The sequence below is a fragment of the Ranitomeya imitator genome, chromosome 3 (assembly GCF_032444005.1).
Source record: "Ranitomeya imitator isolate aRanImi1 chromosome 3, aRanImi1.pri, whole genome shotgun sequence".
NCBI classification, from domain to species: Eukaryota; Metazoa; Chordata; class Amphibia; order Anura; family Dendrobatidae; genus Ranitomeya; species Ranitomeya imitator.
Genome location: NC_091284.1, coordinates 387,228,936 through 387,255,471, shown reverse-complemented (window position 1 = coordinate 387,255,471; position 26,536 = coordinate 387,228,936). Strand labels below are relative to the sequence as shown.

The 26,536-nt window shown below is 40.0% G+C and overlaps 1 protein-coding gene across 1 annotated transcript in view; it reads right to left on the bottom strand.

Moving 5' to 3' along the window:
• The window catches only part of CSMD2 (CUB and Sushi multiple domains 2), a 1,686,610-nt gene that overhangs the window by 156,550 nt on the left and 1,503,524 nt on the right, over nt 1–26,536 (bottom strand). The window contains exons 37-42 of the mRNA XM_069756979.1: nt 21,932–22,036; nt 19,574–19,692; nt 16,721–16,790; nt 13,305–13,421; nt 800–1,009; nt 33–221 (exon numbers count right to left, since the gene is read on the bottom strand). Of these exons, the coding sequence (XP_069613080.1) occupies nt 33–221; nt 800–1,009; nt 13,305–13,421; nt 16,721–16,790; nt 19,574–19,692; nt 21,932–22,036 (810 nt within the window). The remainder of the gene's footprint in view (nt 1–32; nt 222–799; nt 1,010–13,304; nt 13,422–16,720; nt 16,791–19,573; nt 19,693–21,931; nt 22,037–26,536) is intronic.

The following is a 26,536-nucleotide window of genomic DNA, read 5'->3' as shown; positions in this document are numbered from 1 at the left end:
GTAGGGCCACCTACCACTATGTGATAACCTACCTTCACACCTCGGAAATGGGTGATCCCAGTTTCTATTGGTGCCATGCTGACATGTCAAAACTGAGTAACCTAATAGCTGGTAACCAGGAGAACATTCAAAGGAGATTGATTGTCCCACATTGTATCCAGCTCCTCGAACCACACCATGGGGAAATGGTTCTGGATCTGGACACTCTTGAAGCTCATAGGCTGCAGAACAAAAGAGAAAATACAATACATTTTACAATATATATTTAATTCATGTATCCAAAATAGCTTCATAAATACAATGACAAAAAGGTTTAATAGATTTTTATATAATATGCCATTTCTAAAACTGAGGTTATGAGTAACTTGACATTTTCTTTTATGTATGACTTTCTAGGTGACAAATAAAAACTGATTCATAATACCCTCACACATAAAAATCTGTACATTTTTCTTGCAAACTGCTATCACTGGCTAAGAAAAACGATAGAACTATAGAAGAAGTCCTTTTAATGCAGTATTTTACCAAACTATTGATTGTTTCCTTAGATTAATGAAACCATTCTTCTACCAAGCAACTTCTACATCTGACAATACTCCTCACTATACAATGAAAGACGGAAAATCAAGTATTAAACACAGGCTACACATATTGTATCTAATTCATAGTCTACGCTTAAGGTTTTCTATGATTCCTTCTCATTTCAATGGCTTTAGCATTTATTGTAACATTCCATTATGGCATTATCCCAAGTAATGGAAATGACTCAATTTGCTAAATTGAAATTTGTTAGAAGTACCTTGATATTCTAGTTTGAAACCAGGTTTGTTCTGAGAGTGGTCGCTGTGGAAGTATATAGAGGTTTCATGGGACGTAGAAAGCATGTTGCCAGGTGTCTCAGACCCACTGAATCGTCCAATAACACTGCTGGTTTCATGTGGGCCGTTGCGTATCTCCACAAAATCATGATTGGCTTCGCTTGAGAAGCTAAGAAACTGAATGTGTGCTCCTATAGCAAGCACAGAATAGATTACTTATACAGTAAGATTTTTAAACACAGTCTAGGAAAAGTAAAGGAAACACCTAGGCACTATCAACGTTGCTTAAAGTGGAGTTGTCAGCAAATGCACATGTAGCATCGTAAAAATAAGCCAGTGAAAACAGTGGTGTCCTGCTGAAAGTTCCCTCAGCGCGGAAAACAACTTGCCAAACCAAATGAAATGAAAAGCATCACTCACTGTATAAAATCACACAATTATTGAAGTCATGTGGTCAGGGAGAGAGGATGAGCAGATGCAGCGGATCAGATGATGGCCGTTTCGCATATAGAGATGTTTCTACTTGTGTTACAGACCTGTAGAAGTGTCTCCATATGCAAAATGGCCGTCTGACCAGCCACATCTGCTCATCCTCTCTCCCTGACCGCATGCTTTAAAGGACTTCAATAAATGTGTGATTTTAAACGTTTAGTGCTGCTTTCTTTTTCATTTGGTTATACTATATTTTTTACTTTTTACAGATTAAACACTAATAGCTGGAAGGTAAATTGTCAATTATCTAGTCTTAAAGGGTTATTCTCAAAATCATATGGTTTCAATTTTCTGTACAAATAGAATTAATCGTATACTCCAATACAATTTTTAAATATGCACTGATCTGCAGCCATCACATTACTAATGATGACCAGCCAGGGCTCTCTTCACTTCCGTTGCCACTGGATCCATTTTACAGTAGTTCCAATGCTATCAGTCGAGCTCAGATCACCTAGTGACCATGTGTAAAAAAAAATAAGAAAGACAATTTACACCATATTTCAACTAGGCTATGCTGAAGATCCCACTTATTCCAGCTGCATTTGCGCTTAAAGATCCTGTCTAATTTATGAAAAAAAAGTTGCACCTATGACCCTGTCTAATATAACACCTCTCATATCCTCTGACAGTATCCTCATTGCCTCAACAGCCATGTTGAACCACAGCTCATTGCTATGGTCGACTCTGCTGTGAATGCAAAGCAGATCATGATCGTGCACTGAAGATCCACATGAAGCACCAAGGAAATGTGTAGCTTGAAAATAGTAATGAATATTAGTCAAACAGTGGGTCACCATCACTATGTTCAAAACTATTAAACATCTCCTTATCCATATAAATAACAATTGCCCATGTTGAGATATGTTTCTGTGAGATAGCACAAAGGAAAGCAGACTAAAGGTACCGTCACACTCAGCGATGCTGCAGCGATATAGACAACGAGCCGATCACTGGAGCTGTAGGTTGCTGTAGAGACGTCAAACACGGCAACAGCAGAACGATGCAGGAGCGATCCAGTGACGTAACGGCGACTCACTTATCGTTCTCGCTGGTTGTTAGCTCCATGTAAAACGTTGCTGGCGTCGTTGCTTTTGATGTCAAACATGACGATACACGCCGACGTAGCGATGAAATAAAGTTCTGGACTTCTAGCTCCGACCAGCGATGGCACAGCGGGATCCAGATCGCTGCTGCGTGTCAAACACAATGAGATCGCTATCCAGGACGCTGCAACGTCACGGATCGTTGTCGTTCTCGTTGCAAAGTTGCTGAGTGTGATGGTACCTTTAGGGGCCTTGAGCACTGAGGAGAAGCAGTGTGCTGCTGATAAATGTAGCACTAGCAGATAAGAATAGGGACACCTCTTGTAGTTATCTGAAGCTAGATACACTGAGGGGCACTAGGAGTTGAAAAACAAGTGGGACTAACACTTCAAATCACCAAAACGTTTAATATATATATACAGTGGGGCAAAAAAGTATTTAGTCAGTCAGCAATAGTGCAAGTTCCACCACTTAAAAAGATGAGAGGCGTCTGTAATTTACATCATAGGTAGACCTCAACTATGGGAGACAAACTGAGAAAAAAAAATCCAGAAAATCACATTGTCTGTTTTTTTAACATTTTATTTGCATATTATGGTGGAAAATAAGTATTTGGTCAGAAACAAAATTTCATCTCAATACTTTGTAATATATCCTTTGTTGGCAATGACAGAGGTCAAACGTTTTCTGTAAGTCTTCACAAGGTTGCCACACACTGTTGTTGGTATGTTGGCCCATTCCTCCATGCAGATCTCCTCTAGAGCAGTGATGTTTTTGGCTTTTCGCTTGGCAACACGGACTTTCAACTCCCTCCAAAGGTTTTCTATAGGGTTGAGATCTGGAGACTGGCTAGGCCACTTCAGGACCTTGAAATGCTTCTTACGAAGCCACTCCTTCATTGCCCTGGCGGTGTGCTTTGGATCATTGTCATGTTGAAAGACCCAGCCACGTTTCATCTTCAATGCCCTTGCTGATGGAAGGAGGTTTGCACTCAAAATCTCACGATACATGGCCCCATTCATTCTTTCATGTACTCGGATCAGTCGTCCTGGCCCCTTTGCAGAGAAACAGCCCCAAAGCATGATGTTTCCACCACCATGCTTTACAGTAGGTATGGTGTTTGATGGATGCAACTCAGTATTCTTTTTCCTCCAAACACGACAAGTTGTGTTTCTACCAAACAGTTCCAGTTTGGTTTCATCAGACCATAGGACATTCTCCCAAAACTCCTCTGGATCATCCAAATGCTCTCTAGCAAACTTCAGACGGGCCCGGACATGTACTGGCTTAAGCAGTGGGACACGTCTGGCACTGCAGGATCTGAGTCCATGGTGGCGTAGTGTGTTACTTATGGTAGGCCTTGTTACATTGGTCCCAGCTCTCTGCAGTTCATTCACTAGGTCCCCCCGCGTGGTTCTGGGATTTTTGCTCACCGTTCTTGTGATCATTCTGACCCCACGGGGTGGGATTTTGCGTGGAGCCCCAGATCGAGGGAGATTATCAGTGGTCTTGTATGTCTTCCATTTTCTAATTATTGCTCCCACTGTTGATTTCTTCACTCCAAGCTGGTTGGCTATTGCAGATTCAGTCTTCCCAGCCTGGTGCAGGGCTACAATTTTGTTTCTGGTGTCCTTTGACAGCTCTTTGGTCTTCACCATAGTGGAGTTTGGAGTCAGACTGTTTGAGGGTGTGCACAGGTGTCTTTTTATACTGATAACAAGTTTAAACAGGTGCCATTACTACAGGTAATGAGTGGAGGAAAGAGGAGACTCTTAAAGAAGAAGTTACAGGTCTGTGAGAGCCAGAAATCTTGATTGTTTGTTTCTGACCAAATACTTATTTTCCACCATAATATGCAAAAAAAAATGTTAAAAAAACAGACAATGTGATTTTCTGGATTTTTTTTTCTCAGTATGTCTCCCATAGTTGAGGTCTACCTATGATGTAAATTACAGACGCCTCTCATCTTTTTAAGTGGTGGAACTTGCACTATTGCTGACTGACTAAATACTTTTTTGCCCCACTGTATATACATATATATATATATATATATATATATATATATATATACAGTGGGTACGGAAACTAAGTATTCAGAACCCCTTACATTTTTCACTTTTTGATTCATTGCTGCCATTTGGTAAATTCAAAACAGATCATTTTTTCACATTAATGTACACTCTGCACCCCATCTTGACTGAAAAAAAGTCAGAAATGTCGAAATTTCTCCTTAATGAACAAGACACAGAAAAGTCTAAAGCACTTGCTATGTGGAACATAGAATGAGTGCTTGAGTGCTGGCTCGATTTTAATAATAATTCTTCCCCCCCTGAATTCTAATGAGACAAGACTTAAACGGTTTATTATTAAAGCCAAAGGTTCTGTGGAAGTTCCAGTCATTTTTACTGCAAAAATAATGATGCATGCTGTGCTATTCTTGCTGCCAAATCGACGGAAACCTTGGAGCAACCTCTATCAGAAGGGCCAAATGCAGATGTGAGGGTTGTCTAAGTGACAGAATGTACTTGCAGAATAGAGAGGTGAAGCTGGGAGGCAGGCTAACTGCAAGGTAGTAACCCCTATGTTGTCAAATATCAGGGAACCAGCTACCACATAGTATTTAGGAGTTGAACACATCCTGAATTTTTCCTAACTACTACATATACAGATACTTTGTTGTTAACCACCAATTCATGGTCCCGAAACCATCTAAGATATGAAGTACAAAACACAAGCATTATTTTAGATTTTTATTTTTGCATAAAACATCACTAAAAATATGGCATGCCATTAATGGAATAATGAAATTAAAGAGTTAATTATAGTCACACCTCTCTATAGCCTCGCATTAATTAGCTGGTATAACGATGTTGTGCTTCACGGCATACTCGTAATTAATTCCACACATTGACCACATTAATATTTAATCCATTCAATTTCTCTGTGTGTGTGTGTGAGTATGTAAGAAGGAAATGGGTATGGATTGTGTTACGTGTCTGAATAATGAAAAGTTCCAGTATTGTCATTTATTTTCATTGTGATTGTTTGAACTATTGGTTTTATTCAGAAATTCATGTAAACAGGATTTTAGACCCCTGCCACTGGCATAGACCCTGTAGGGTGACACACAGTTTATATGATCTGTAGGCACAACATAAGTAGAGTCTATATTTTCCATAGCACTATATACACAGAATCTACAGTATATTATCTATAGCCACTATGTAGGCAGCATTATATTATTCATATGCACTATGTAGGCAGAATATATATTATCCATAGGTACTATGTAGGCAGCATCTGCATAGTGTACAGAAAGTATTCAGACTACTTAAAATTTTTCACTCTGTTTCATCGCAGCCTTTTGGTAAATTCAAAAAAGTTCATTTTTTTCACATTAATGTACACTCTGCACCCCATCTTGACTGAAAAAAACAGAAATGCAGTAGGGAGATGGGAGAAAGTGCCACAAAGTCAACTATCACTGCAGCCCTCCACCAGTCAGGCCTTTATGGCAGAGTTGCCCGACGGAAGCCTCTCCTCAGTGCTAGACATATGACAGCCGGCTTAGAATTTACTAAAAAACACATGAAGGACTCCCAGACTATGAGAAATAATATTCTCTGGTCTGATGAGACGAATTGGTGAAAAGTCTAAGCGGTATGTGTGGAGGAAACACATAGGCAGAGTCGATGTTTTCCGTAGGCACTATATCGGCAGAGTCTATATTATCCATAGGCACTATATATCATCAGAGTCTTTATTATCCATAGGCACTATATATAAGCAGAGTCTTTATTATCCATAGGCACTATATAGGCAGAGTCTATATTATCCATAGGCACTATATAGGCAGAGTCTATATTATCCATAGGCACTATATAGGCAAAATCTATATTATCCATAAGTACTACATAGGCAGAATCAATATTATCCATAGGTACTACATAGACAGCATCTATATTATCCATAGGCACTATATAGGCAGAATCTTTATTATCCATAGGCACTACATAGACAGCATCTATATTATCCATAGGCAGAATATATATTATCCATAAGCACTATATAGGCAGAATCTATATTATCCATAGGCACTATATAGGCAAAGTCTATATTATCCGTAGGCATTATATAGGCCAAGTCTATATTATCCATAGGCACTATATAGGCAGAGTCTGTATTATCCATAGGCACTATATAGGCAGAGTCTATATTATCCGTAGGCACTATATAGGCCAAGTCTATATTATCCATAGGCACTATATAGGCAGAGTCTATATTATCCATAGGCACTATATAGGCAGAGTCTATATTATCCGTAGGCACTATATAGGCCAAGTCTATATTATCCATAGGCACTATATAGGCAGAGTCTATATTATCCGTAGGCACTATATAGGCAGAGTCTATATTATCCGTAGCCACTTTATAGGCCGAGTCTATATTATCTATAGGCACTATATAGGCCGAGTCTATATTATCTTTACGCACTATATGTGACCCAGTATTTGTGATAACATGGACTTGATCCTATATTGGACTGGTAAAAAGTAGGGACATTCTTTAGCATGTGATGTAGAATACTACTCTTCCCGCCATAGCAGACTAATATAAAACATCCAGTGGTCACAATTTTACAGTTTTGGCGTGGCATGAAAACCCTAGCTTGAGGAATATCAGTGACACAATAATAACTAAGAAACTTTCTGATTCAAGCATAAGCTGTATCTCATTTCTGAGCTATATTACATTTACTCCTTTTTTATGATAGGGCTCCATGATGAAATGGTGTCAGCTGAAAGTCATAGTACTTCAAAGTGCCGCACTAAAAGTGTCTAAGATATCATTAACTGTCTCTAACTGTGAAGAAACTGTTCAATCAACATGTCACAGGAAGTCACGAAAAACAGTTTCCAGAATTTCGAAATGGAAGTCTTTCATTTACAACAGGGTGATATATTTGTAGGGAAGCAAAAGTTATGAAGTAGAAAAATTAAGAAAAAAAAATTGACCTATGGTATGATTTTAGGAGGGAGCGGCAAGAGACAATCTAATAAATTAATGTGAAGTAGGTAAAAATGTCACAAAAATGTCACACCTAAAATTAGTGAAAATCAGGATCTTTTTAAAGCGAACACTTGAAAAGGCAACTATTATATGTATGTCAATGCTAGACTCCAAAGGATTAAATGGAAACTATCATATTATGCTAGAAACTAGTCTGCTGCACTGTCAAAATACAGCAAAATGTTTTGTACCTTGGGGTTAACAGACCCTAATAAGTTGTACAGAGGGGAGGGAGGATGTGTGGAGAGGCGGCTGGGAATTATGCTGAATTCTTAGCTCTACTATCCTAATGCCACTATATATTTATGCCCCTTGGCTAATAGTGCACAGCATCTGCCGATTCTACAGGGCAGCATATTATGGTGAAAGAACTAGCGCAAGATGCAATTTGACTATGTGCTATAGCTAAGCACTGGTTTTAACATACATATTCAGCTGCCTGGAAAATAGCGTGCATAATAAAATTGTTACCTGTCCTAGCTCCAGCATCGGGCTCTGCAGCCTTCGTCCCTGGTGGCTGTCACTCACTGCTCGCTCCTCCCTCCAGGTTCACACCTATTATGTCATGTTTCTTAGGTCATCTTTTTTAGTCTGACTCAGGTAATGGAACACCTCCTGAATATTCAGGCAGTATGTCTGTAGCTACTACCTCACCACTTAGGTCTGCTATAATAATAATAATAATAATTTTAATTTATATAGCGCCAACATATTCCGCAGCACTTTACAATTAAGCGGGGACATGTACAGACAATAAATTCAGTACAAGTTAAGACAATTTAAACAGTGACATTAGGGGTGAGGTCCCTGCTCGCAAGCTTACAATCTACAAGGAAATGGGGGGACACAATAGGTGAAAAGTGCTTGTTATTTCAGGTCTGGCAATTATAATAAATAGGGATTTTTATATAAATCTGCATGATCCGGTCATCAGCCCATATGTTTAAGTGCAATAGTCAAGTATCAAGTGCAGTTATCGTGTGCATGGAGGGTGTGGAGACAGATGAATAGTAGGGTGCAGATTCACATGCAGATAATATTTGGAAGGAGGGAACAGGACAAAGTTGGTTTACTGAGTAGTTGATGTGGTAGGCTTGTTTGAAGAGATGGGTTTTTAAAGCGCGCTTGAATAGGTCGGGGGCTAGGTATCAGTCTGATCGTCTGGGGAAGTGCATTCCAGAGAGCTGGCGCAGCACGAGAGAAATCTAGGAGATGGAGGTGCGAGGTTCGGATTACAGGGAATGTTAGTCTTAGGTCATTTGTAGAACGGAGGGCACGAGTAGGGCGATAGACGGAGATGAGAGAGGAGATATAAGGCGGTGCAGAACTGTGGAGAGCTTTGTGGGTGAGAGAGATGAGTTTAAACTGGACCCTGTAGCGAATGGGTAGCCAGTGTAATGACTGGCACAAGATGGAGGCATCGGTGAAGCGGCTGGACAGAAATATGACCCTGGCTGCCGCATTCAAGATGGATTGGAAAGGAGAAAGTTTGGAAAGAGGGAGACCGATCAGAAGAGAGTTGCAATAGTCCAGACAAGAATGAATAACAGCGACAGTAAGAGTCTTAGCAGTTTCAAAGGTGAGAAAAGGTCGGATTCTGGAGATGTTTTTAAGATGCAGGTGACAGGAGAAGGTGAGTGATCGGATATAGGGAGTAAAGGAAAGTTCGGTGTCAAATATGACCCCAAGACAGCGGGCATGCTGCTTGGGAGTTATGGTTGAACCCTCCAGGGTAATTTCGATGTTGGGTAGAGTGAGGTAAGTAGAAGGGAGAAACACAAGTAGTTCAGTTTTGGAGAGATTTAGTTTCAGATAGAGGGAGGACATGATGTTAGAGACAGCAGACAGACAATCCTTGGTATTTTGAATTAGAGTGGGTGTGATGTCAGGGGAAGAAGTGTATAATTGGGTGTCATCAGCATAGAGATGGTACTGGAACCCAAATCTGCTGATTGTTTGTCCAATAGGGGCAGTGTATAGAGAGAAAAGGAGAGGGGCAAGGACTGAGCCCTGCGGAACCCCGATAGTAAGGGGACGAGGAGAGGAAGAGGAGCCGGCAAAAGATACAGTGAAGGAGCGGTCAGAGAGGTAGGAGGAGAACCAGGAGAGGGCTGTGTCCTTGAGGCCTATGGAGCATAGTGAGAAGGAGCTGGTGATCCACAGTATCAAATGCGGCAGATAGATCCAGGAGAATCAGCAGAGAGCAATGACCTCTGGATTTAGATGTCATTATATCATTAGAGACTTTAGTGAGGGCAGTTTCAGTGGAGTGTAAAGAGCGGATACCAGATTGTAAGGGGTCAAGAAGAGAGTTATCCGAGAGATAGCGGATTAGACAGGAGTGGACCAAGCATTCCAGGAGTTTAGAGATGAAGGAAAGGTTAGAGACAGGTTGTAGTTAGCCGTGCAGTTCTGGTCCAGGGATGGCTTTTTAAGTAAAGGGGTAATGATGGCATGTTTAAATGAGGAGGGAAAAATACCCTCCTCATTTAAACATGCTGCTACTTGAAGTGTCCTCAGCAAAGTCAGCTCTACCTTATTGCCTGGCTCTTGTACATTATTCAATGAGAGAACTTTCAGACAAGTCCAGCTTTGCATTACTTTTGGGCTCTACTACATTTTTTCAAATCTGAGTCACTTGCTAAATTCAGCTTTGCTATACTGATGTGATTTACTACATATACTGTATCTACGAGTAAGTCTCCTGACACACTCAGCTCAACCCTTTCTGCTGTGCCACTGTGCTCCAAGTGCCGTCAAGTTCATCCATTTCTGCTGTGCCACACTGCTCATAGTGATGTCCAGCTCATCTACAGTTAGGTCCATATATATTTGGACAGAGACGACATGTTTCTAATTTTGGTTATAGACATTACCACAATGAATTTTAAACAAAACAATTCAGATGCAGTTGAAGTTCAGACTTTCAGCTTTCATATGAGGGTATCCACATTAAAATTGGATGAAGGGTTTAGGAGTTTCAGCTCCTAACATGTGCCACCCTGTTTTTAAAGGGACCAAAAGTAATTGGACAGATTCAATAATTTTAAATAAAATGTTCATTTTTAGCACTTGGTTGAAAACCCTTTGTTGGCAATGACTGCCTGAAGTCTTGAGCTCATGGACATCACCAGACGCTGTGTTTCCTCCTTTTTGATGCTCGGCCAGGCCTTCACTGCGGTGGTTTTCAGTTGCTGTTTGTTTGTGGGCCTTTCTGTCTGAAGTTTAGTCTTTAACAAGTGAAATGCATGCTCAATTGGGTTGAGATCAGGTGACTGACTTGGCCATTCAAGAATATTCCACTTCTTTGCTTTTATAAACTCCTGGGTTGCTTTGGCTTTATGTTTTGGGTGATTCTCCATCTGTAGTATGAAAAGACGACCAATCAGTTTTGCTGCATTTGGCTGGATCTGAGCACACAGTATATCTCTGAATACCTCAGAATTCTTTTGGCTGCTTCTGTCCTGTGTCACATCATCAATAAACACTAGTGACCCAGTGCCACTGGCAGACATGGATGCCCAAGCCATCACACTTCCTCTGCTGTGTTTTACACATGATGTGGTATGCTTTGGATCATGAGCTGTACCACGCCTTCACCATACTTTTCTCTTTCCATCATTATGGTAGAGGTTGATCTTGGTTTCATCTGTCCAAAGAATGTTCTTCCAGAACTGTGCTGGCTTTTTTAGATGTTTTTTAGCAAAGACCAGTCTAGCCTTTTTATTCTTGATGCTTATGAGTGGCTTGCACCGTGCAGTGAACCCTATGTATTTACTTTCATGTAGTCTTCTCTATATGGTAGATATGGATATTGATACGCCGACCTCCTGGAGAGTGTTGTTCACTTGGTTGGCTGTTGTGAAGGGGCTTCTCTTCACCATGGAGATTATTCTGCGATCATCCACCACTGTTGTCTTCTGTGGGCGCCCAAGTCTTTTTGCATTGATGAGTTCACCAGTGCTTTCTTTCTTTCTCAGAATGTACCAAACTGTAGATTTTGCCACTCCTAATATTGTAGCAAGTTCTCGGATGGTTTTTTTCTGTTTTCGCAGCTTAAGGATGGCTTGTTTCACCTGCATGGAGAGCTCCTTTGACCGCATGTTTATTTCACAGCAAAACCTTCCAAATGCAAGCACCACACCTCAAATCAACTTCAGGCCTTTTATCTGCTTAATTGAGAATGACATAACTAAGGGATTGCCCACACCTGTCCATGAGATAGCCTTGGAGTCAATTGTCCAATTACTTTTGGTCCCTTTAAAAACAGGGTGGCACATATTAAGGAACTGAAACTCCTAAACCCTTCATCCAATTTTAATGTGGATACCCTCAAATGAAAGCTGAAAGTCTGAACTTCAACTGCATCTGAATTGTTTTGTTTAAAATTCATTGTGGTAATGTCTATAACCAAAATTAGAAAAATGTTGTCTCTGTCCAAATATATATGGACCTAACTGTATTTCGGCTGTGCCACTCTGCTCCTGGTGATGACCAGCTCATCCATTTCTGCTGTGCCATGCTGCTCCTGGTGATGACCAGCTCATCCATTTCTGCTGTGCCACGCTGCTCCTGGTGATGACCAGTTCATCCATTTCTGCTGTGCCACGCTGCTTCTGGTGATGTCCAGCTTATCCATTTCTGCTGTGCCACGCTGCTTCTGGTGATATCCAGCTTATGCATTTCTGCTATGCCACGCTGCTTCTGGTGATGTCCAGCTTATCCATTTCTGCTGTGCCACGCTGCTCCTGGTGATGACCATCTCATCCTTTTCTGCTGTGCCACACTGCTCCTGGTGATGACCAGCTCATCCATTTTTGCTGTGCCACGCTGCTCCTGGTGACGTCCAGCTCATCCATTTCTGCTGTGCCACGCTGCTCCTGGTGATGACCAGCTCATCCATTTCTGCTGTGCCTCGCTGCTCATGGTGATGACCAGCACATCCATTTCTGCTGTGGCACGCTGCTCATGGTGATGTCCAGCTCATCCATTTCTGCTGTGCCATGCTGCTCATGGTGATGCCCAACTCATCCATTTCTGCTGTGCCACGGTGCTCCTGGTGATGTCCAGCTAATCCATTTCTGCTGTGCCATGCTGCTCCTGGTAGTTTCCAGCTCATCCATTTCTGATGTGCCATTCTGCACTAAAAGTGCTGTCAAGCTCATCCATTCCTTCTGTTCTACACTGCTCCCGGGTCAGTCCTGCATTACTTACCCTGCTGTCCCTTGCTGCTCCAATGCCTCTTGTCTGTGCTGCAGATCCAGACTTATAGCTTACATAATTCACCTCGACAGTTGAATTCTAACTAAAATACATCTTAAAGCTAACTCACAACATTGTATTGTGCCCAAATTTTCCTGTCTTACAGCAAGTACACAGGTTATTTTGTGACCCTAACATTATCATAGCCATATATAGGTCATAAGACTTATGGGACTTGCTATTGTGTGAATTAGCCCTTGGGGAGTCTAATATATGACTACGTATAGTGTTACACCAAAAAATTAATTTTCATATTTTTTACATTTCTTTTTTTTAATGCAAATACTTAAATGCCTTAACACATTTTTTGTATTTGAGGTTTTTGGCATCTAAGAGCCAATGGGGATGATCTACTTCATGTCACTATGCAAGTCTTATGCTGTAGTTTTCCCTGTTCCTAAAATATTATCAAAAAAATTGCAGAAGAGTTGGAGGAACTGGGAAAAAAAGAACCTTGAGCATCTGTGCCCCTGACATTCTAAACAGTAAAATATTACCATGATCAAGTCTCTCCTACATCACACATCATCTTATAACCTCCACTGTCACAGTTCATTAGGCAGTAGAAACCATGTTGAAGCATGTAGTGTATGAATGTGACTGCTCTGTCACTCACCAAATCCCACCGGTAAGGAGATCTTCCAGGTGCAGTCCAAATTACTGGGGTAGTTCCCAGGGAATCCAGGGCTCAGTATAACACCTTCCATGTCTTCCGTCACTCCTCCACATTGTGCTGAATGTAAACAAATGAATGTAGGTGATTCTTTAAATTTTCGAAAGTATGGCATTGTGGGTAAAAATAATGAACCCGAGGACCAAAGGGTTAAGTGAAAGAGATATACACAACAGTCATAAAACAAACCACAAAGCCACTGTGCATTTGACAATATATATGCATATATACACATCTCACAACATAGTATGACATTGCCATCTGAATAGAGAGCTGTTACGCTATGTTTAATATGCAGCAAGTGCATCCACAATGCGGAAGATGAATTGCACACAGAATAAATGGTTCATTCATAGTCTTATGCATATTATAGGTCCTATGAATAATGAATATGTGTATTATCATTTCATATGGATAGTTTTTTTTTTTGCCTAGCTGCATTTATATTGTACTTACCAAAACAAAATATGTAGAAATATGATATTGCATGTTGCATTGTAAGAGGTGGACAACATTGGTAAGAGGTTACAGAAACAGGTTTGTTTTATGCACCATTAAAAAAAGCTTTGCAATAGAAACAGAAAAACTAAGAACTCGCCTGTATTGTAATGCAAGCACTATAAGAGACAAGGTATTTCATAGAAAAACCTGTCTCCGATATTATTGGCGTAATTTAGGGGTATATAATTTTGCAGCACACAATAGAGAATGCTTATAAAATGGAAAATCTGCTGGCTGCAAACATGTCTAATATAGAAGATGTTTGTCGTAATCTAAAAAAAACACATAAGCTTAATACATAGGATCATCAAATGTTTCATGTTGAACTGGACACATGATGTAATAGTGGCTGGATAGTGGAATAAAATGTTGTTGTTTTTTTCTTTTTTTATAAATCTTATGTCTCCGTTATGGTGATATTAGGGTTCAAAGTATATGGCACTCAATGTGCTAATTAATTTTTTTTATGCCCAAGAAGGTGGGCATTATCAAAGAGTTTTTCACCTGGGATTGTGTTTGTTGATGTGTACGTCTTCCCCATGTATGAAATTGCCCAATCATAAGCAAGCAGCAACATACAGGAGGAAAAGAACATCACCCATAATAGCTTACAGCAGGTTTCTCAGTGTGTGAGATGTAATGAAATACAGCCCTGATCTATTGGTCTAACCTCCTGCATGATTAGAAAGTGCTGGAAGTAGAGCACAGATGACTAACATCTTTCAGATAAGGTCACGGAAGTCAGTGTGTAAGGAGGGGCACCACAGCCGAGTTTAGCTTTGTCACATTAAAACCCCTTCGGTCAGCTTGCCTTCTATCATAGCACTGTCACCTCTGCTGTACTGTCCCTCCCCACATTCTGCCTGTCTTGATATGAGTACTCAAAGATGTCAGTAATCACATTTATGTTCATTGTGCTTATGTTAACTTGTACTCTCTCTGCAGTGAGAGCAGAGTAGTTTGTCATTACATCTCCCACAGGAGAAGCCTGTTCTGAGTTATGAGTTATTATGGGGCATGTTCTTTTTCTCCTGTTTGTTGATGCCTTCTTATTACTGGGCACACAAGGGTAAAATGTACAAGCCACCAGTGAAAGTAATCAGCAACACTGTGATCACAACAAAAATTAACACATTAGGTGACAAATTTTGATTGTTACCATCTCTGCAACAGGAGAAAAAAAAAAACATTTAATGTTCCAGTCATTACTACATTGTGTGTCCAGTTCAACATGAAACATTTGGTGAAAGGTCCACTTTAAATGATCACATGATAGTTTGAGATTCCTGCTTCTTTGAAGTTTCAAAATGTTACTCTCAAGCTTCTTTTTAGAGACCTCGCTGGGAGGGACAATTGGGACTTAGAGCTCAATTAATTAAGACTGACTGTGCATACGGTAGTCTTAATAAATGGGGCTTTTGAAGCTCCAAAGTGGAATAACTTTTCATCAATTTGATAGGTGGGCTTACGCAAAACCCAGCTCCACCCATTTTGCCAAGCTGGTTGGAGTTAACAAGATAACGCCAAATTTAGCAAAATTTTATCTAATATTCAGGTCTTTTATGAGATAAAACTGGTGAAAATCTCACTAAATCTGGGATTAAGTTGCCCTACAGATGTGTGTTCATTTCGTACCTCTTTTTGGCTCTACAAAGCCCAAGATGAATGGAGCAACATAACCAGCTTAAAAAAATGCATAATTTTGTGGTACTCTGTTGGGAGATGCTAATACTAAACATATCTATATATGCATAGTAAGTAGTGTGATGTGGATTGCAACCCATAATGGCTTTGTTAGTGCATGGTGATAACTGGGGTACTTAATGAAATTCACATAAAGATAAGGGTGGACACATCTGTATAAGAGGCATTATCACACGTATGACATGTGTTGTGATACGGGCACTGCCTGGCACTGTTATGGTGGTAGTGAAGGAAAGAAAAAGCAGCTCACCTGCAATGACATATCGCGTGCTGAAGCACAGATCTCGTGTAATCACACATGCATCATGTCAGGAAAGAAAAAAGCATTCCAGATTCTAAAAGTCCAAAAATGTACCGTATTTAGAAAATATTTAAAACTTCATGGCAAAAATAGTTCACATAGACATGTGTGGCAACGCGTTTCAAACACTCAAATTGTTCTTTCGCGAAGCTTTGAGAGAGAACACTTCAAGTGTTTGAAACGCGTTGCTACACGTCTATGTGAATTATTTTGCCATGCAGTTTTAAATATTTTCTAAATACATTTTTGGACTTTTAGAAGCTGGAATGTTTTTTTCTTTCCTGACATGAAGTTTTAAATAGTTTTCTTTCCTGACTGTTATGGTGGTACCTTGAATAAAGACACTATTTATTAATGAATTGGAATGGTCACTGTGAAAGGAGCATTAGCTGGCACATTAATGATGATACTGTGGGTACGTTCTATTACTGTCTTAGATACACATATAGGTTCTGATATGGTGGTGCCATTACTGGATCTGCTATAAAGACATTATGACTGTGATAATGGCTTGTTTTGGTCATATGGCTGGTTTTGTTATGGAAGCTGTGTAGCTAAGTCTGTTATAGACAATTTGGCCTATATTTTTTGGGTACATTGTACAGATATTATTATAGGGTGCTAAATATCTGTTAAGAATACATGGATATTTTGCAATGCTTGTATATTTATATCCTTGTGTTACTGTGATTCATTAAAAAATATTCCTAGATAAACAGATAACATTTATTTTACATTTTAGCAATATCTTAGCAATATTTCCACCATACAGTATACTGTATATTAATAGATTAGGTACCATACATCACAAATGGATCAAAGAGAAAACCAATTAGTGTATTTCTTCACATACCGATACACAGAGGAGGCGGATAATTCCAGCGTCTCACTGTCCCTGGCATACATGAAATATGTGAGTGGCCCTGTAGGGAAGAGAATACAACCCATAAAACATTATTTCTGCAATATCACATACTATTGTTTATGTTTTTTTTATTATGTACATAAAGCTCCAAAACTTAAAACCTGGCATTTCTACTGTAGAGAAGCGATAACTTGAGAGATTTATGCTCTTTTCAACAATGTGAATAAAAAAGTTAAAAAAAATATACGGAGGTGAGGTAGCTGTTAGCTGATCAGCAAGTCTAGGACATTTCTAGACAACCAGCTTTACGCAAAAACTACCCTTGAAATGCCCTATGTCAGTACCTAAAACTTATGTTGTCATCAATGGCCGTTTTTTTAGTTCTTAAAGCGCTTTCCTATTGAAGACTACAAATGTTACCACATGTAAAATTTGCTATTGTGGAGATATGAGCGGCATTCATTAAAGATTTCCCCTGACCCACTTCTATTTATCACAGGATGCTGAAACTACACATGTGAAATGATATAAGTCTCTATAGGTTATGTGCCAATTTGCAACTCAGAACTAATAATGGTCTTGATTTTACAGATGGTGAAGTGGTGTGAGGTTTGATAATGGACCCAGTGGAATACAGAGCAGTCATCAAGTTCTTTTACTTGAAAGGCCGCACACCAAAGGAGACGTTCGATGAGATGAAAGAGGTTTATGGTGATGATTCCCCATCGTTTGATGTAGTCTGGCATTGTCAATTCAAATGTGGTTAGACTTCCATGCAAACAGTTCCAATTCCAGGGCGACCCCACTCTGCTATTGATGAACACACCATCCAGCAAGTGGAGGTCGCCATTTTGGAAAATCACCGTGTAACCATTCGACACCTAGCCCAAAATGTCAAGATTAGTGTGGGGTCCGTTGGAAAAATCATCCAAGATCATCTTCACATGCATATGGTATCTACTCACTGGGTTCCCTGGCTGCTTGCACCTTTCCAGAAGCAAGAACGAGTCGAATGCTCTCAGGCTCTATTGACGATGTGCCATGGAAACCAGGAGGACTTTTTCAACAGACTGATCACACAGGATGAAAGCTGGGTCCATCACTATGATCCTGAGACTAAAATCCAGTCGATGCAATGGAAGCATCATGACTCACCATCTCCAAAGAGGGCAGGTGCTCAACCCTCAGCAGGCAAGGTCATGCTCACAGTATTTTGGGACCAGCATGGAGTAGTATTGATGGATTTTCTAGGAAATTGCGGGAGGCCATCAAAGCCAAGAGACGTGGTATGCTCACCAAAAGTGTCAGCCTTCTGCAAGACGATGCACCAGTTTACAACCCACATGTTGCCCAAATGGAAACATGCTCCTGTGGCTTTGAAATTCTACTGCATACCCCTTATTCACCTGACCTCGCACCACCGGACATCCACCTCTTTCCAACAATGAAGTTATTTTTGAAGGGCAAGAATTTTCCAGATGATGAGACTCTGATTTCCGGAGGTCACAACGTGGTTTTTGGGCTTTTCTCCAATCAAGGTGTTTACAGATGCTTAAAGAGATGGGAGCAGTGTGTGCCCCTAGGTGGCACCGATGTAGAGAAGGACTAATAACTGTGGAAAGTTTCACTGCTCTCAGTCCACAGAAAGTCAGCCAGGGGAAACCTTTAATGAACGCCCCTCGTATATCACAAAAATATATTTGCATGCAACATGTTCAGAAACGATTATGGCTAGAATAAAGAGGGCAGGCGCCTATCCTGATGTATATTTTACTAAATACTTATATTTTTTAGTAAACATTTTTGCTCATTTGTTCTTAGGACTGGGCATTATGCCATTCTTCTTTTATTCCTCCTAGAAATATAAGAATAAATTGACAAATGAGTTTTACTAGTTGGGGAGCGTGTCCTTATGCACTATCCAATCAGTGCTAATTATGACTATGTCAGATTGTACAAAGACACACCCCTTCCACTAGTGAATTGGTAGCACCCAGATGTCAATGTATTCATCCATTTCTAGTTGGATTATCAAGAATTGCACACCATAGAGTTAAGACAAAGGAAGCGCGTCAGTCGTTATTTCTTTCAGGGTACAAGTATTTACTAAAATATATATCTGGAGAGGGAAAGGTCCTCTTTAAAGGTATCCTGCTTGTCCCAAAATGCTATTAATGATATATATATATATGGTTAATCTGCAGATTATTAACATTACAATACTGTCCAGCAACAGGAAGCACAGCTACCAGGACAAAATGAACTTTATTCTCCCTGGTAGCCGCTGGCTTTCTGTCATAGACGCGTGCCCGGAGTAGGTACAGTCATTGCTCACAGCATTGTGAGTAGAAGCTGTAAGCTCACCCTGGCACTGTGACTGACAGCTCATTCTGCACAAATGCGTGGCATAGTGAGCTGTCAATCAAAGTGCCGAGGCGTGCTAGCAGTCACACCCACTGTATAATGGGCAGTGACTATGGACACTCAGGACACACCTCTATGACTGAAAGTTGGCAGCTCCCAGGAGGAATACAGTTCATTTTCACCTGATAACTGCATTTTTAGTAAGGCAGCTGGACAGCATTGCAAAAGTATTAGCTTGCAGATAACTTCTATATCTGTAGATTAATACCACTTGGGGACATGACAGATTCCTTTTAATGTAGTCTCCAAATATATTTATACAGTTTCTATTATTAAATGGAGCATTTCACTAATCAGATTGGAAAATTGGACCTATTTGAATAAAGTCATCATTTACATCCATTATTATACCAGTACAGACAAAACAGCCATTATTCTAGCCAAGGTTCAGCTTCGGGTTGGAATCTTTCCTAGTACCTGAAGACTATATCCTGGTTCACACTGGAAGAAAACCACATCATTCACAAGGTATCTTTCTCCAGTTTTCACTCCATTGCTAGGAACGGTTGGTTCTGGGCAACTGGCAAGACCTACAGCTAAAATCAACCAAAATACATTGATTAGGTCAACGAATATAAGACTCAGAGTATTTGTACCATTGTGCCAAATTATGGGAACACAAAAGAGTTACAGAAAGACCGGAATCCAGTATATTTCCTAACTTTACCATTAATGCTGCATGATAAAAATAGTTACTATGAAGTAGAAAACCTATTTGTATCCCGTTTACCTTGGCAGAAGATAATAATTCCCATGCCCTCTCACAAATAGAGGTATTTTGTAAAACTGGTGCTGAACTGTTCTAATTTTAAGCTTTGATTGAAACATACAAAGTCCCGGGAATTTTTTTATGTCTTATCATAAGGATCGTGTTTAGAGTTGAGCGAATTAGTTCTGATTCGGTCGCCGAACCTGACTTTGCCATATTCGTGCCATATTAGTACCCTATTCATGCTGAATGTATGCTTGATCATCGGTTCCGAACATATTTGGTAAATTCTACTTCCATTGAATCTATTGATGCTCGGCTGTGTTCGACGAATATTGCAAAAACAATATTCGATGCCGATCGTATTCGGAACTGATTCTGAACAAATTCGCTCAACTCTAGTTGTGCTGACAGGGATCCAACAGCTGACAAACCCAGTGTTGGATCATAAATATGATAAATCCTGCCAAAGACAAGGACCCTTCAGAGGTGAGATGGTAGCCCTAGCATTTTTCCATAAAAATGTTTGGGAGTTATGGAAATCTGTGACTTCTCGCTTTGGTTTCTGGAACTTCCAATGCAAAGGCAATGCATTTCCTACTCATAGAAAATGTGAAAGTAACTGACTTGTTCTTAGGAATGTGGCTCACTGACATGCTCATACCGGAAAAATCTAAAAAATTAAATTGCAACCAGTCAATCATCCTTTACCTGTATGGCTTTATCCAGTACTTATATATTGTAGGTTGTATTTTCATGGAGCTTCTTAATTTTCTGTAACAGGGTATTCTCAAATTTGGAAGTTATCATCTATCACCACCGATTGTGAAAACCAGGACTCTGAAGAGCCCCTTGTGAATCGAGCTGAGGTTGATCATGATCACATTAGCTCCATTTATTCTTATGGGAGTGCCAAAGACTGAACAAGCACAGAGCTCAGCTATTTGTGGAATTTCCATAAAGAATTAATGGAGAAGTGGCACGCATGATCGACCACTGCTTCATTCACATGGGCATGGGACTTTTCAGAGCCCGAATTCACAGGCTCAATAGGGAATACTAGCGGTTGGATCCCCAGTCATCGGGAAATTATCCCTTATACCAGTATTCCCAAACTCTGGTCCTCAAGAGCCACCAACTGGTCATGTTTTCAGGATTTCCTAAGTATTGCACAGGTGATGGAATTATTGCCTGTGCAGGTGATGCAATTATGACCTGTGCAATACTAAGGAAATACTGAAAACATGACCCGTTGGTGGCTCTTGAGGACCGGACTTGGGGAACACTGCTCTACACAATGGGTAGGAGATTATTTACAAATTTTATGAATACCTCTTTAAGGTTGTAGCACATAACGGCCGTAATACATCCTGGACTATGCAGCATCTAAAAGGCTTTTATGTTTTTTGATTACAACTTGTGTGATATAAATCAATACTAATATATGCTAATCTACTACTAAATATCGGGCAATGTCATCATGACTGTGTCTTGGATATTTATGTCTATTCACATCTTGTATATATTTTACTATTCCTATATTATATTAGGATTGTCTGAGTTATCGTCTTAGGCTGAACATTTAGGCATTACTCTGCCCGGTAATAAGTTAACAGCCATTAGTCTGCACAGCTAAATTGCTTTTCAGCAAATCTATACAATTTACATTAACATCATACTTAGTTAGCAATGTAGAGACTCAGCAGTATAACCACTACTACCTGTTCTGAGATATCAACAAATTCAGGATCTATGGATTCAAGTTAATAGCAGGTTTGGTCTGATAAGTGTTAATCATGTTTAGCTTGGAGTATAGGAGGGAGGAATTGTGCTTATTACAAATGTCTGTGCATATGAGTGCTTATTGTGGTTCTTGTACATTGATATACCTATAGATTACATTATAAATGTATTTATGCTTATAATTACTCAGCTTTGCAATTGGAGGCCTTCAATATCAAGGCGGCGGGGGTTCGACACTCAACACACCTACCGATCAGCTGTTACCAACTCTAACAGCAGCATCCTTTAAGATGATACAATTGGGTCACAAAACAAAATCTTACTTTTATATTCCAGATGAAAGCCGGCTGCCGACACACTGATATCGGAGAAGAAATGCAGGTAGAGATGGTTTGACGTGCTGTTCAGCAATGCCGGTACTGTGGTTCCTAAAGCCAAGCAAAAACACACACAATTCCAGACAGCAAATAATATTTGTATACTGCTTTACATATTGAAGTTGCATTTTTTAACTGTCCTACAAGATTACGCAAAAGTTATTGCTGCTATCACAGAGCCAGAGTATTTACCGCTTAAATATGTAGTCGATGAGGAGACAGAATATATTTTTCTTCATATGCAGCATCATTCATTGCTTTATCTGCAGCTGTATATTACAGAATCAGAGGTACCATATATAAAATGCACACAGTAATATTACTATTATTATGTCTGGGAAATAATGTTTATTGTGAGCTGGAGCCTATAATGCTCACGGACTTTATGTCTACTTCTTACCAGGTGATCATATGACTTTTAATAAATTGATATTATACATTTATATGCATATTTTATTGCAGCTCCTTAAAAATTGGTCTTACGCAGCATGAGCTGCTGGCCACCTATGGATGACATGGCTGCATTCCCTTTGATCAGAGGACAGAGCTGTGTCACTAATGTGGACTCAGGAGCACTGTATAATATATACAGTCTGTGATGTACCTATACATCAAGCTTCTTACACCTCTCAAATGGAATTTTGGACCACTCTTCTTTTGCAAACTTCTCCAGGTCTCTCATATTTGTAGAGATCTTAAAACAACAATTTTAAGAACTCTCTACAAGTGTTCAATGGGATTAAGATTCCATGATGCCAAGCACACAGTCAAGGCACTCAGTGCCAGAGGCAGCAAATCAACCACCACCATATTTGACTGTAGGTTCTGTGTTCTTTTCTTTGAAGGTCTCATTCCGTTTTCGGTAAACAGTAGAATGATATGCTTTACAAAAAGGTCTCATTTGTCCCGAAGACCCTTTCCCAGAAAGATTTTGGCCTACTTACATAAATTTTGGCAAACTGCAGTCTAGCTTTTTATATCTCTGTGTCAAAAGGGGACCTCCTGGGTCTAATACCATAGCATTTAATTTCATTCAAATTTCGACTGATAAATGGCGCTAACACTGGTGCAATGTGAGCCTGCAGGACTGTTTGAATTTCTTCGAAGCTTGATTGGTGCTGATTATCCACCAAGAGGACAACCCTGCGCTGCAACCTGTCATCAATTTTTCTCTGCTGTCCACGTCCAGGGAGATAAGATACAGTGTTATGTGTTGTAAACTTCTTGATTACGTTGCGCACCATGGACAAAGGAATATCAAGATCTCTGGAGACGGACTTGTAACTTTGAATTTGTTGATATTTTTCATTAATTTTTGCTCTCAAGTACTCAGGCAGTTCTCTTCTTTTCTTTCTTTTCTCCATGCTTAGTGTGGCACTTAGACACAATTCAAATATTGAGTCAACTTCTTACCTTTTTATCTGGTTTCAGGTGTGATTTTCATATTGCCCACACCTGTTAATTGCCACAGGTGAGTTTGAGCAAGCATCAAATGCTTGAAAAAGTTGTTTATGAACAACAATGTCCTATGAGGAATGGTTAGAAGATTTGGGAATGTTTAGCTTGCAAAAGAGAAAACTGATAGAAGACTTAATAGCTGTCTAGAAATATCTTAAGGGCTGTCATACTGTAGAGGGATCAGTTTATTCTCATTTGCACAAGTAAAGACTATAAGCAATGGGATGAAACTGAATGGGAGGAGACAGATTAGATATTAGAAAAAAACTTTTTGACAGTGAGAGTGATCAATGAGTGGAGCAGGCTGAAACGAGAAGTGGTGAGTTCTCCTTGAATGGAAGTCTTCAAATAGAGGCTGGACAGACATCTGTCTGGGAATATTTAGTGAATCCCGCACTGAGCATGGGGTTGGACCAGATGACCCTTGATGCCAACAATTTTGCCCGGTACATTTTTGAGGTCTTGTGTGAAATTATGTCCAATTTGTCTACTTTTCTCTGTATTTTTGTGTTGTTCCAATACAAGCAAGACAACTCTTCAAATTATTCTTTTCACTGTGCTGTCTGAAATCTTGCAGGAAGCACATGATTGTGCATGGTTTATGGTGAAATCATTTTATTTCCACTTCTGGATTATTGTGCTCACTGGCTTGTTTCAGTTTAGAAATTCTTCTATAATCAATGCCATTTATATTTCCATTAAAAAGAAAGCGGGTAGGCATATACTGTCTCGTGCAACAAAATCCTTTACTGTGGCATCATCATACCAACAGCAGGCAGATAAAACGATGGAGCAAATACAGACAATGATTGTTTTGTGCTCACATTGCACTTCAACAGGTGATAAGTAGGGCAGAGCTCACAAGATATTTATAAGCAATCATTACCCTTGTCACACCCACTAATCATCAGGGGAAAGTATCTCATTAATTATGAACAAGTGAAAAGCAAATAAATGCAATACAAAATACTGTTGGTCCTATGGACAGTCAAATTAGATCTGCGATTAACAGGAATTGGCATTTGCTAGAGGGAGAAAAATAAATTGCGGATAAGGTTACTTTCACACTAGCATTTTTTTTCAATACGTCGCAATGTGTCGTTTAGGGAAAAAACGCATTCTGCAAAGTTGTCTGCAGGATGCATTTTTGCCCCATAGACTAACATTAGCGACGCATTGACACACGTCGCAACCGTTGTGCGATGGTTGCGCCGTGTTGTGGCGGACCGCCGGGAGCAAAAAACGTTACATGTAAAGTTTTTTTGCTTCCGACAGTCCGCCATTTCCGACCACGCATGCGCGGCCGGAACTCCTCCCCATCTCCCTGAACCTCACAATGGGGCAGCGGATGCGCAGGAAAAATGCATCCGCTGCCCCCGTTGTGCGGCACATTCACTGCTAGCGTCGGTACGTCGGCCCGACACACTGCGACGGGCCGAGTACGACGCTATTGTGAAAGTAGCCTAAAGTGTCCAGGGATCAGCTTGTTACATAACGGAGGACAAAAAATATAAAAGATATTCTAGTTCAGAATCGTGTTAAAATTGAATCTTATTGGATGCAAAAAAATATGCCTGTAGGTAATCATAAATGAAGAAAACTGTTCTTTTTGCTCCTTCCATCTCACTACCAAATATTTACAGATCGGAGGTATTTCACATAAAGTCCAAGATTTTATAACATGCTGCACAAATTACATTGTATACGTTGTTTTTTGCCCATGCGGTTTTTTTTATATTGGAAAGACAATTCGTCCCTCACTTTCTCATCCCTGTCCGCCTCACCTGTCACCCATGTCCAGCAACATGCACACCCATGCAAGAACCTTGCACACCTAGATACCCACACACTCTCTGACTCTATCCTACCACTAGCATCCATATCCTCACTTCACGACAGACACTGCCACTGCTTTCTACAATGCCACTCTTGCATCAGCTATTGACATGGTCGCCCCTGTCATGCATAGCAGAGTGCGTCAAACTAATAGACAACCCTGGCACAATAACATCGCTAAAAAGATTTGGCAAGTATCCAGAATTGCAGAACGGCGTTGGAAGAAAACACATTCGCAAGATGATTTCATTGCACTCAAACAAGCAACACTGCCCACGTAGTATATAGCACCCATGTAGTATATAGTACTGCCCACGTAGTATATAGCAGCCATGTAGTATACAGTACTGCCCACGTAGTATATAGCAGCCATGTAGTATATAGTACTTCCCACGTAGTATATAGCAGCCATGTAGTATATAGTACTGTCCACGTAGTATATAGCAGCCATGTAGTATATAGTACAGTCCACGTAGTATATAGCAGCCATGTAGTATATAGTACTGTCCACGTAGTATATAGCAGCCATGTAGTATATAGTACTGTCCACGTAGTATATAGCAGCCATGTAGTATATAGTACTGCCCATGTAGTACATAGCAGCCATGTAGTATATAGTACTGTCCACGCAGTATATAGCAGCCATGTAGTATATAGTACTGTCCATGTAGTACATAGCAACCATGTAGTATATAGTACTGTCCACGTAGTATATAGCAGCCAAGTAGTATATAGTACTGTCCACGTAGTATATAGCAGCCATGTAGTATATAGTACTGTCCATGTAGTATATAGCAGCCATGTAGTATATAGTACTGCCCACGTAGTACATAGCAGCCATGTAGTATATAGTAGTGTCCACGTAGTATATAGCAGCCATGTAGTATATGGTACTGTCCATGTAGTACATAGCAACCATGTAGTATATAGTACTGTCCACGTAGTATATAGCAGCCATGTAGTATATAGTACTGCCCATGTAGTACATAGCAGCCATGTAGTATATAGTAGTGTCCACGTAGTATATAGCAGCCATGTAGTATATAGTACTGTCCACGTAGTACATAGCAGCCATGTAGTATATAGTACTGTCCACGTAGTATATAGCAGCCATGTAGTATATAGTACTGCCCATGTAGTACATAGCAGCCATGTAGTATATAGTAGTGTCCACGTAGTATATAGCAGCCATGTAGTATATAGTACTGTCCACGTAGTACATAGCAGCCATGTAGTAAATAGTACTGTCCACGTAGT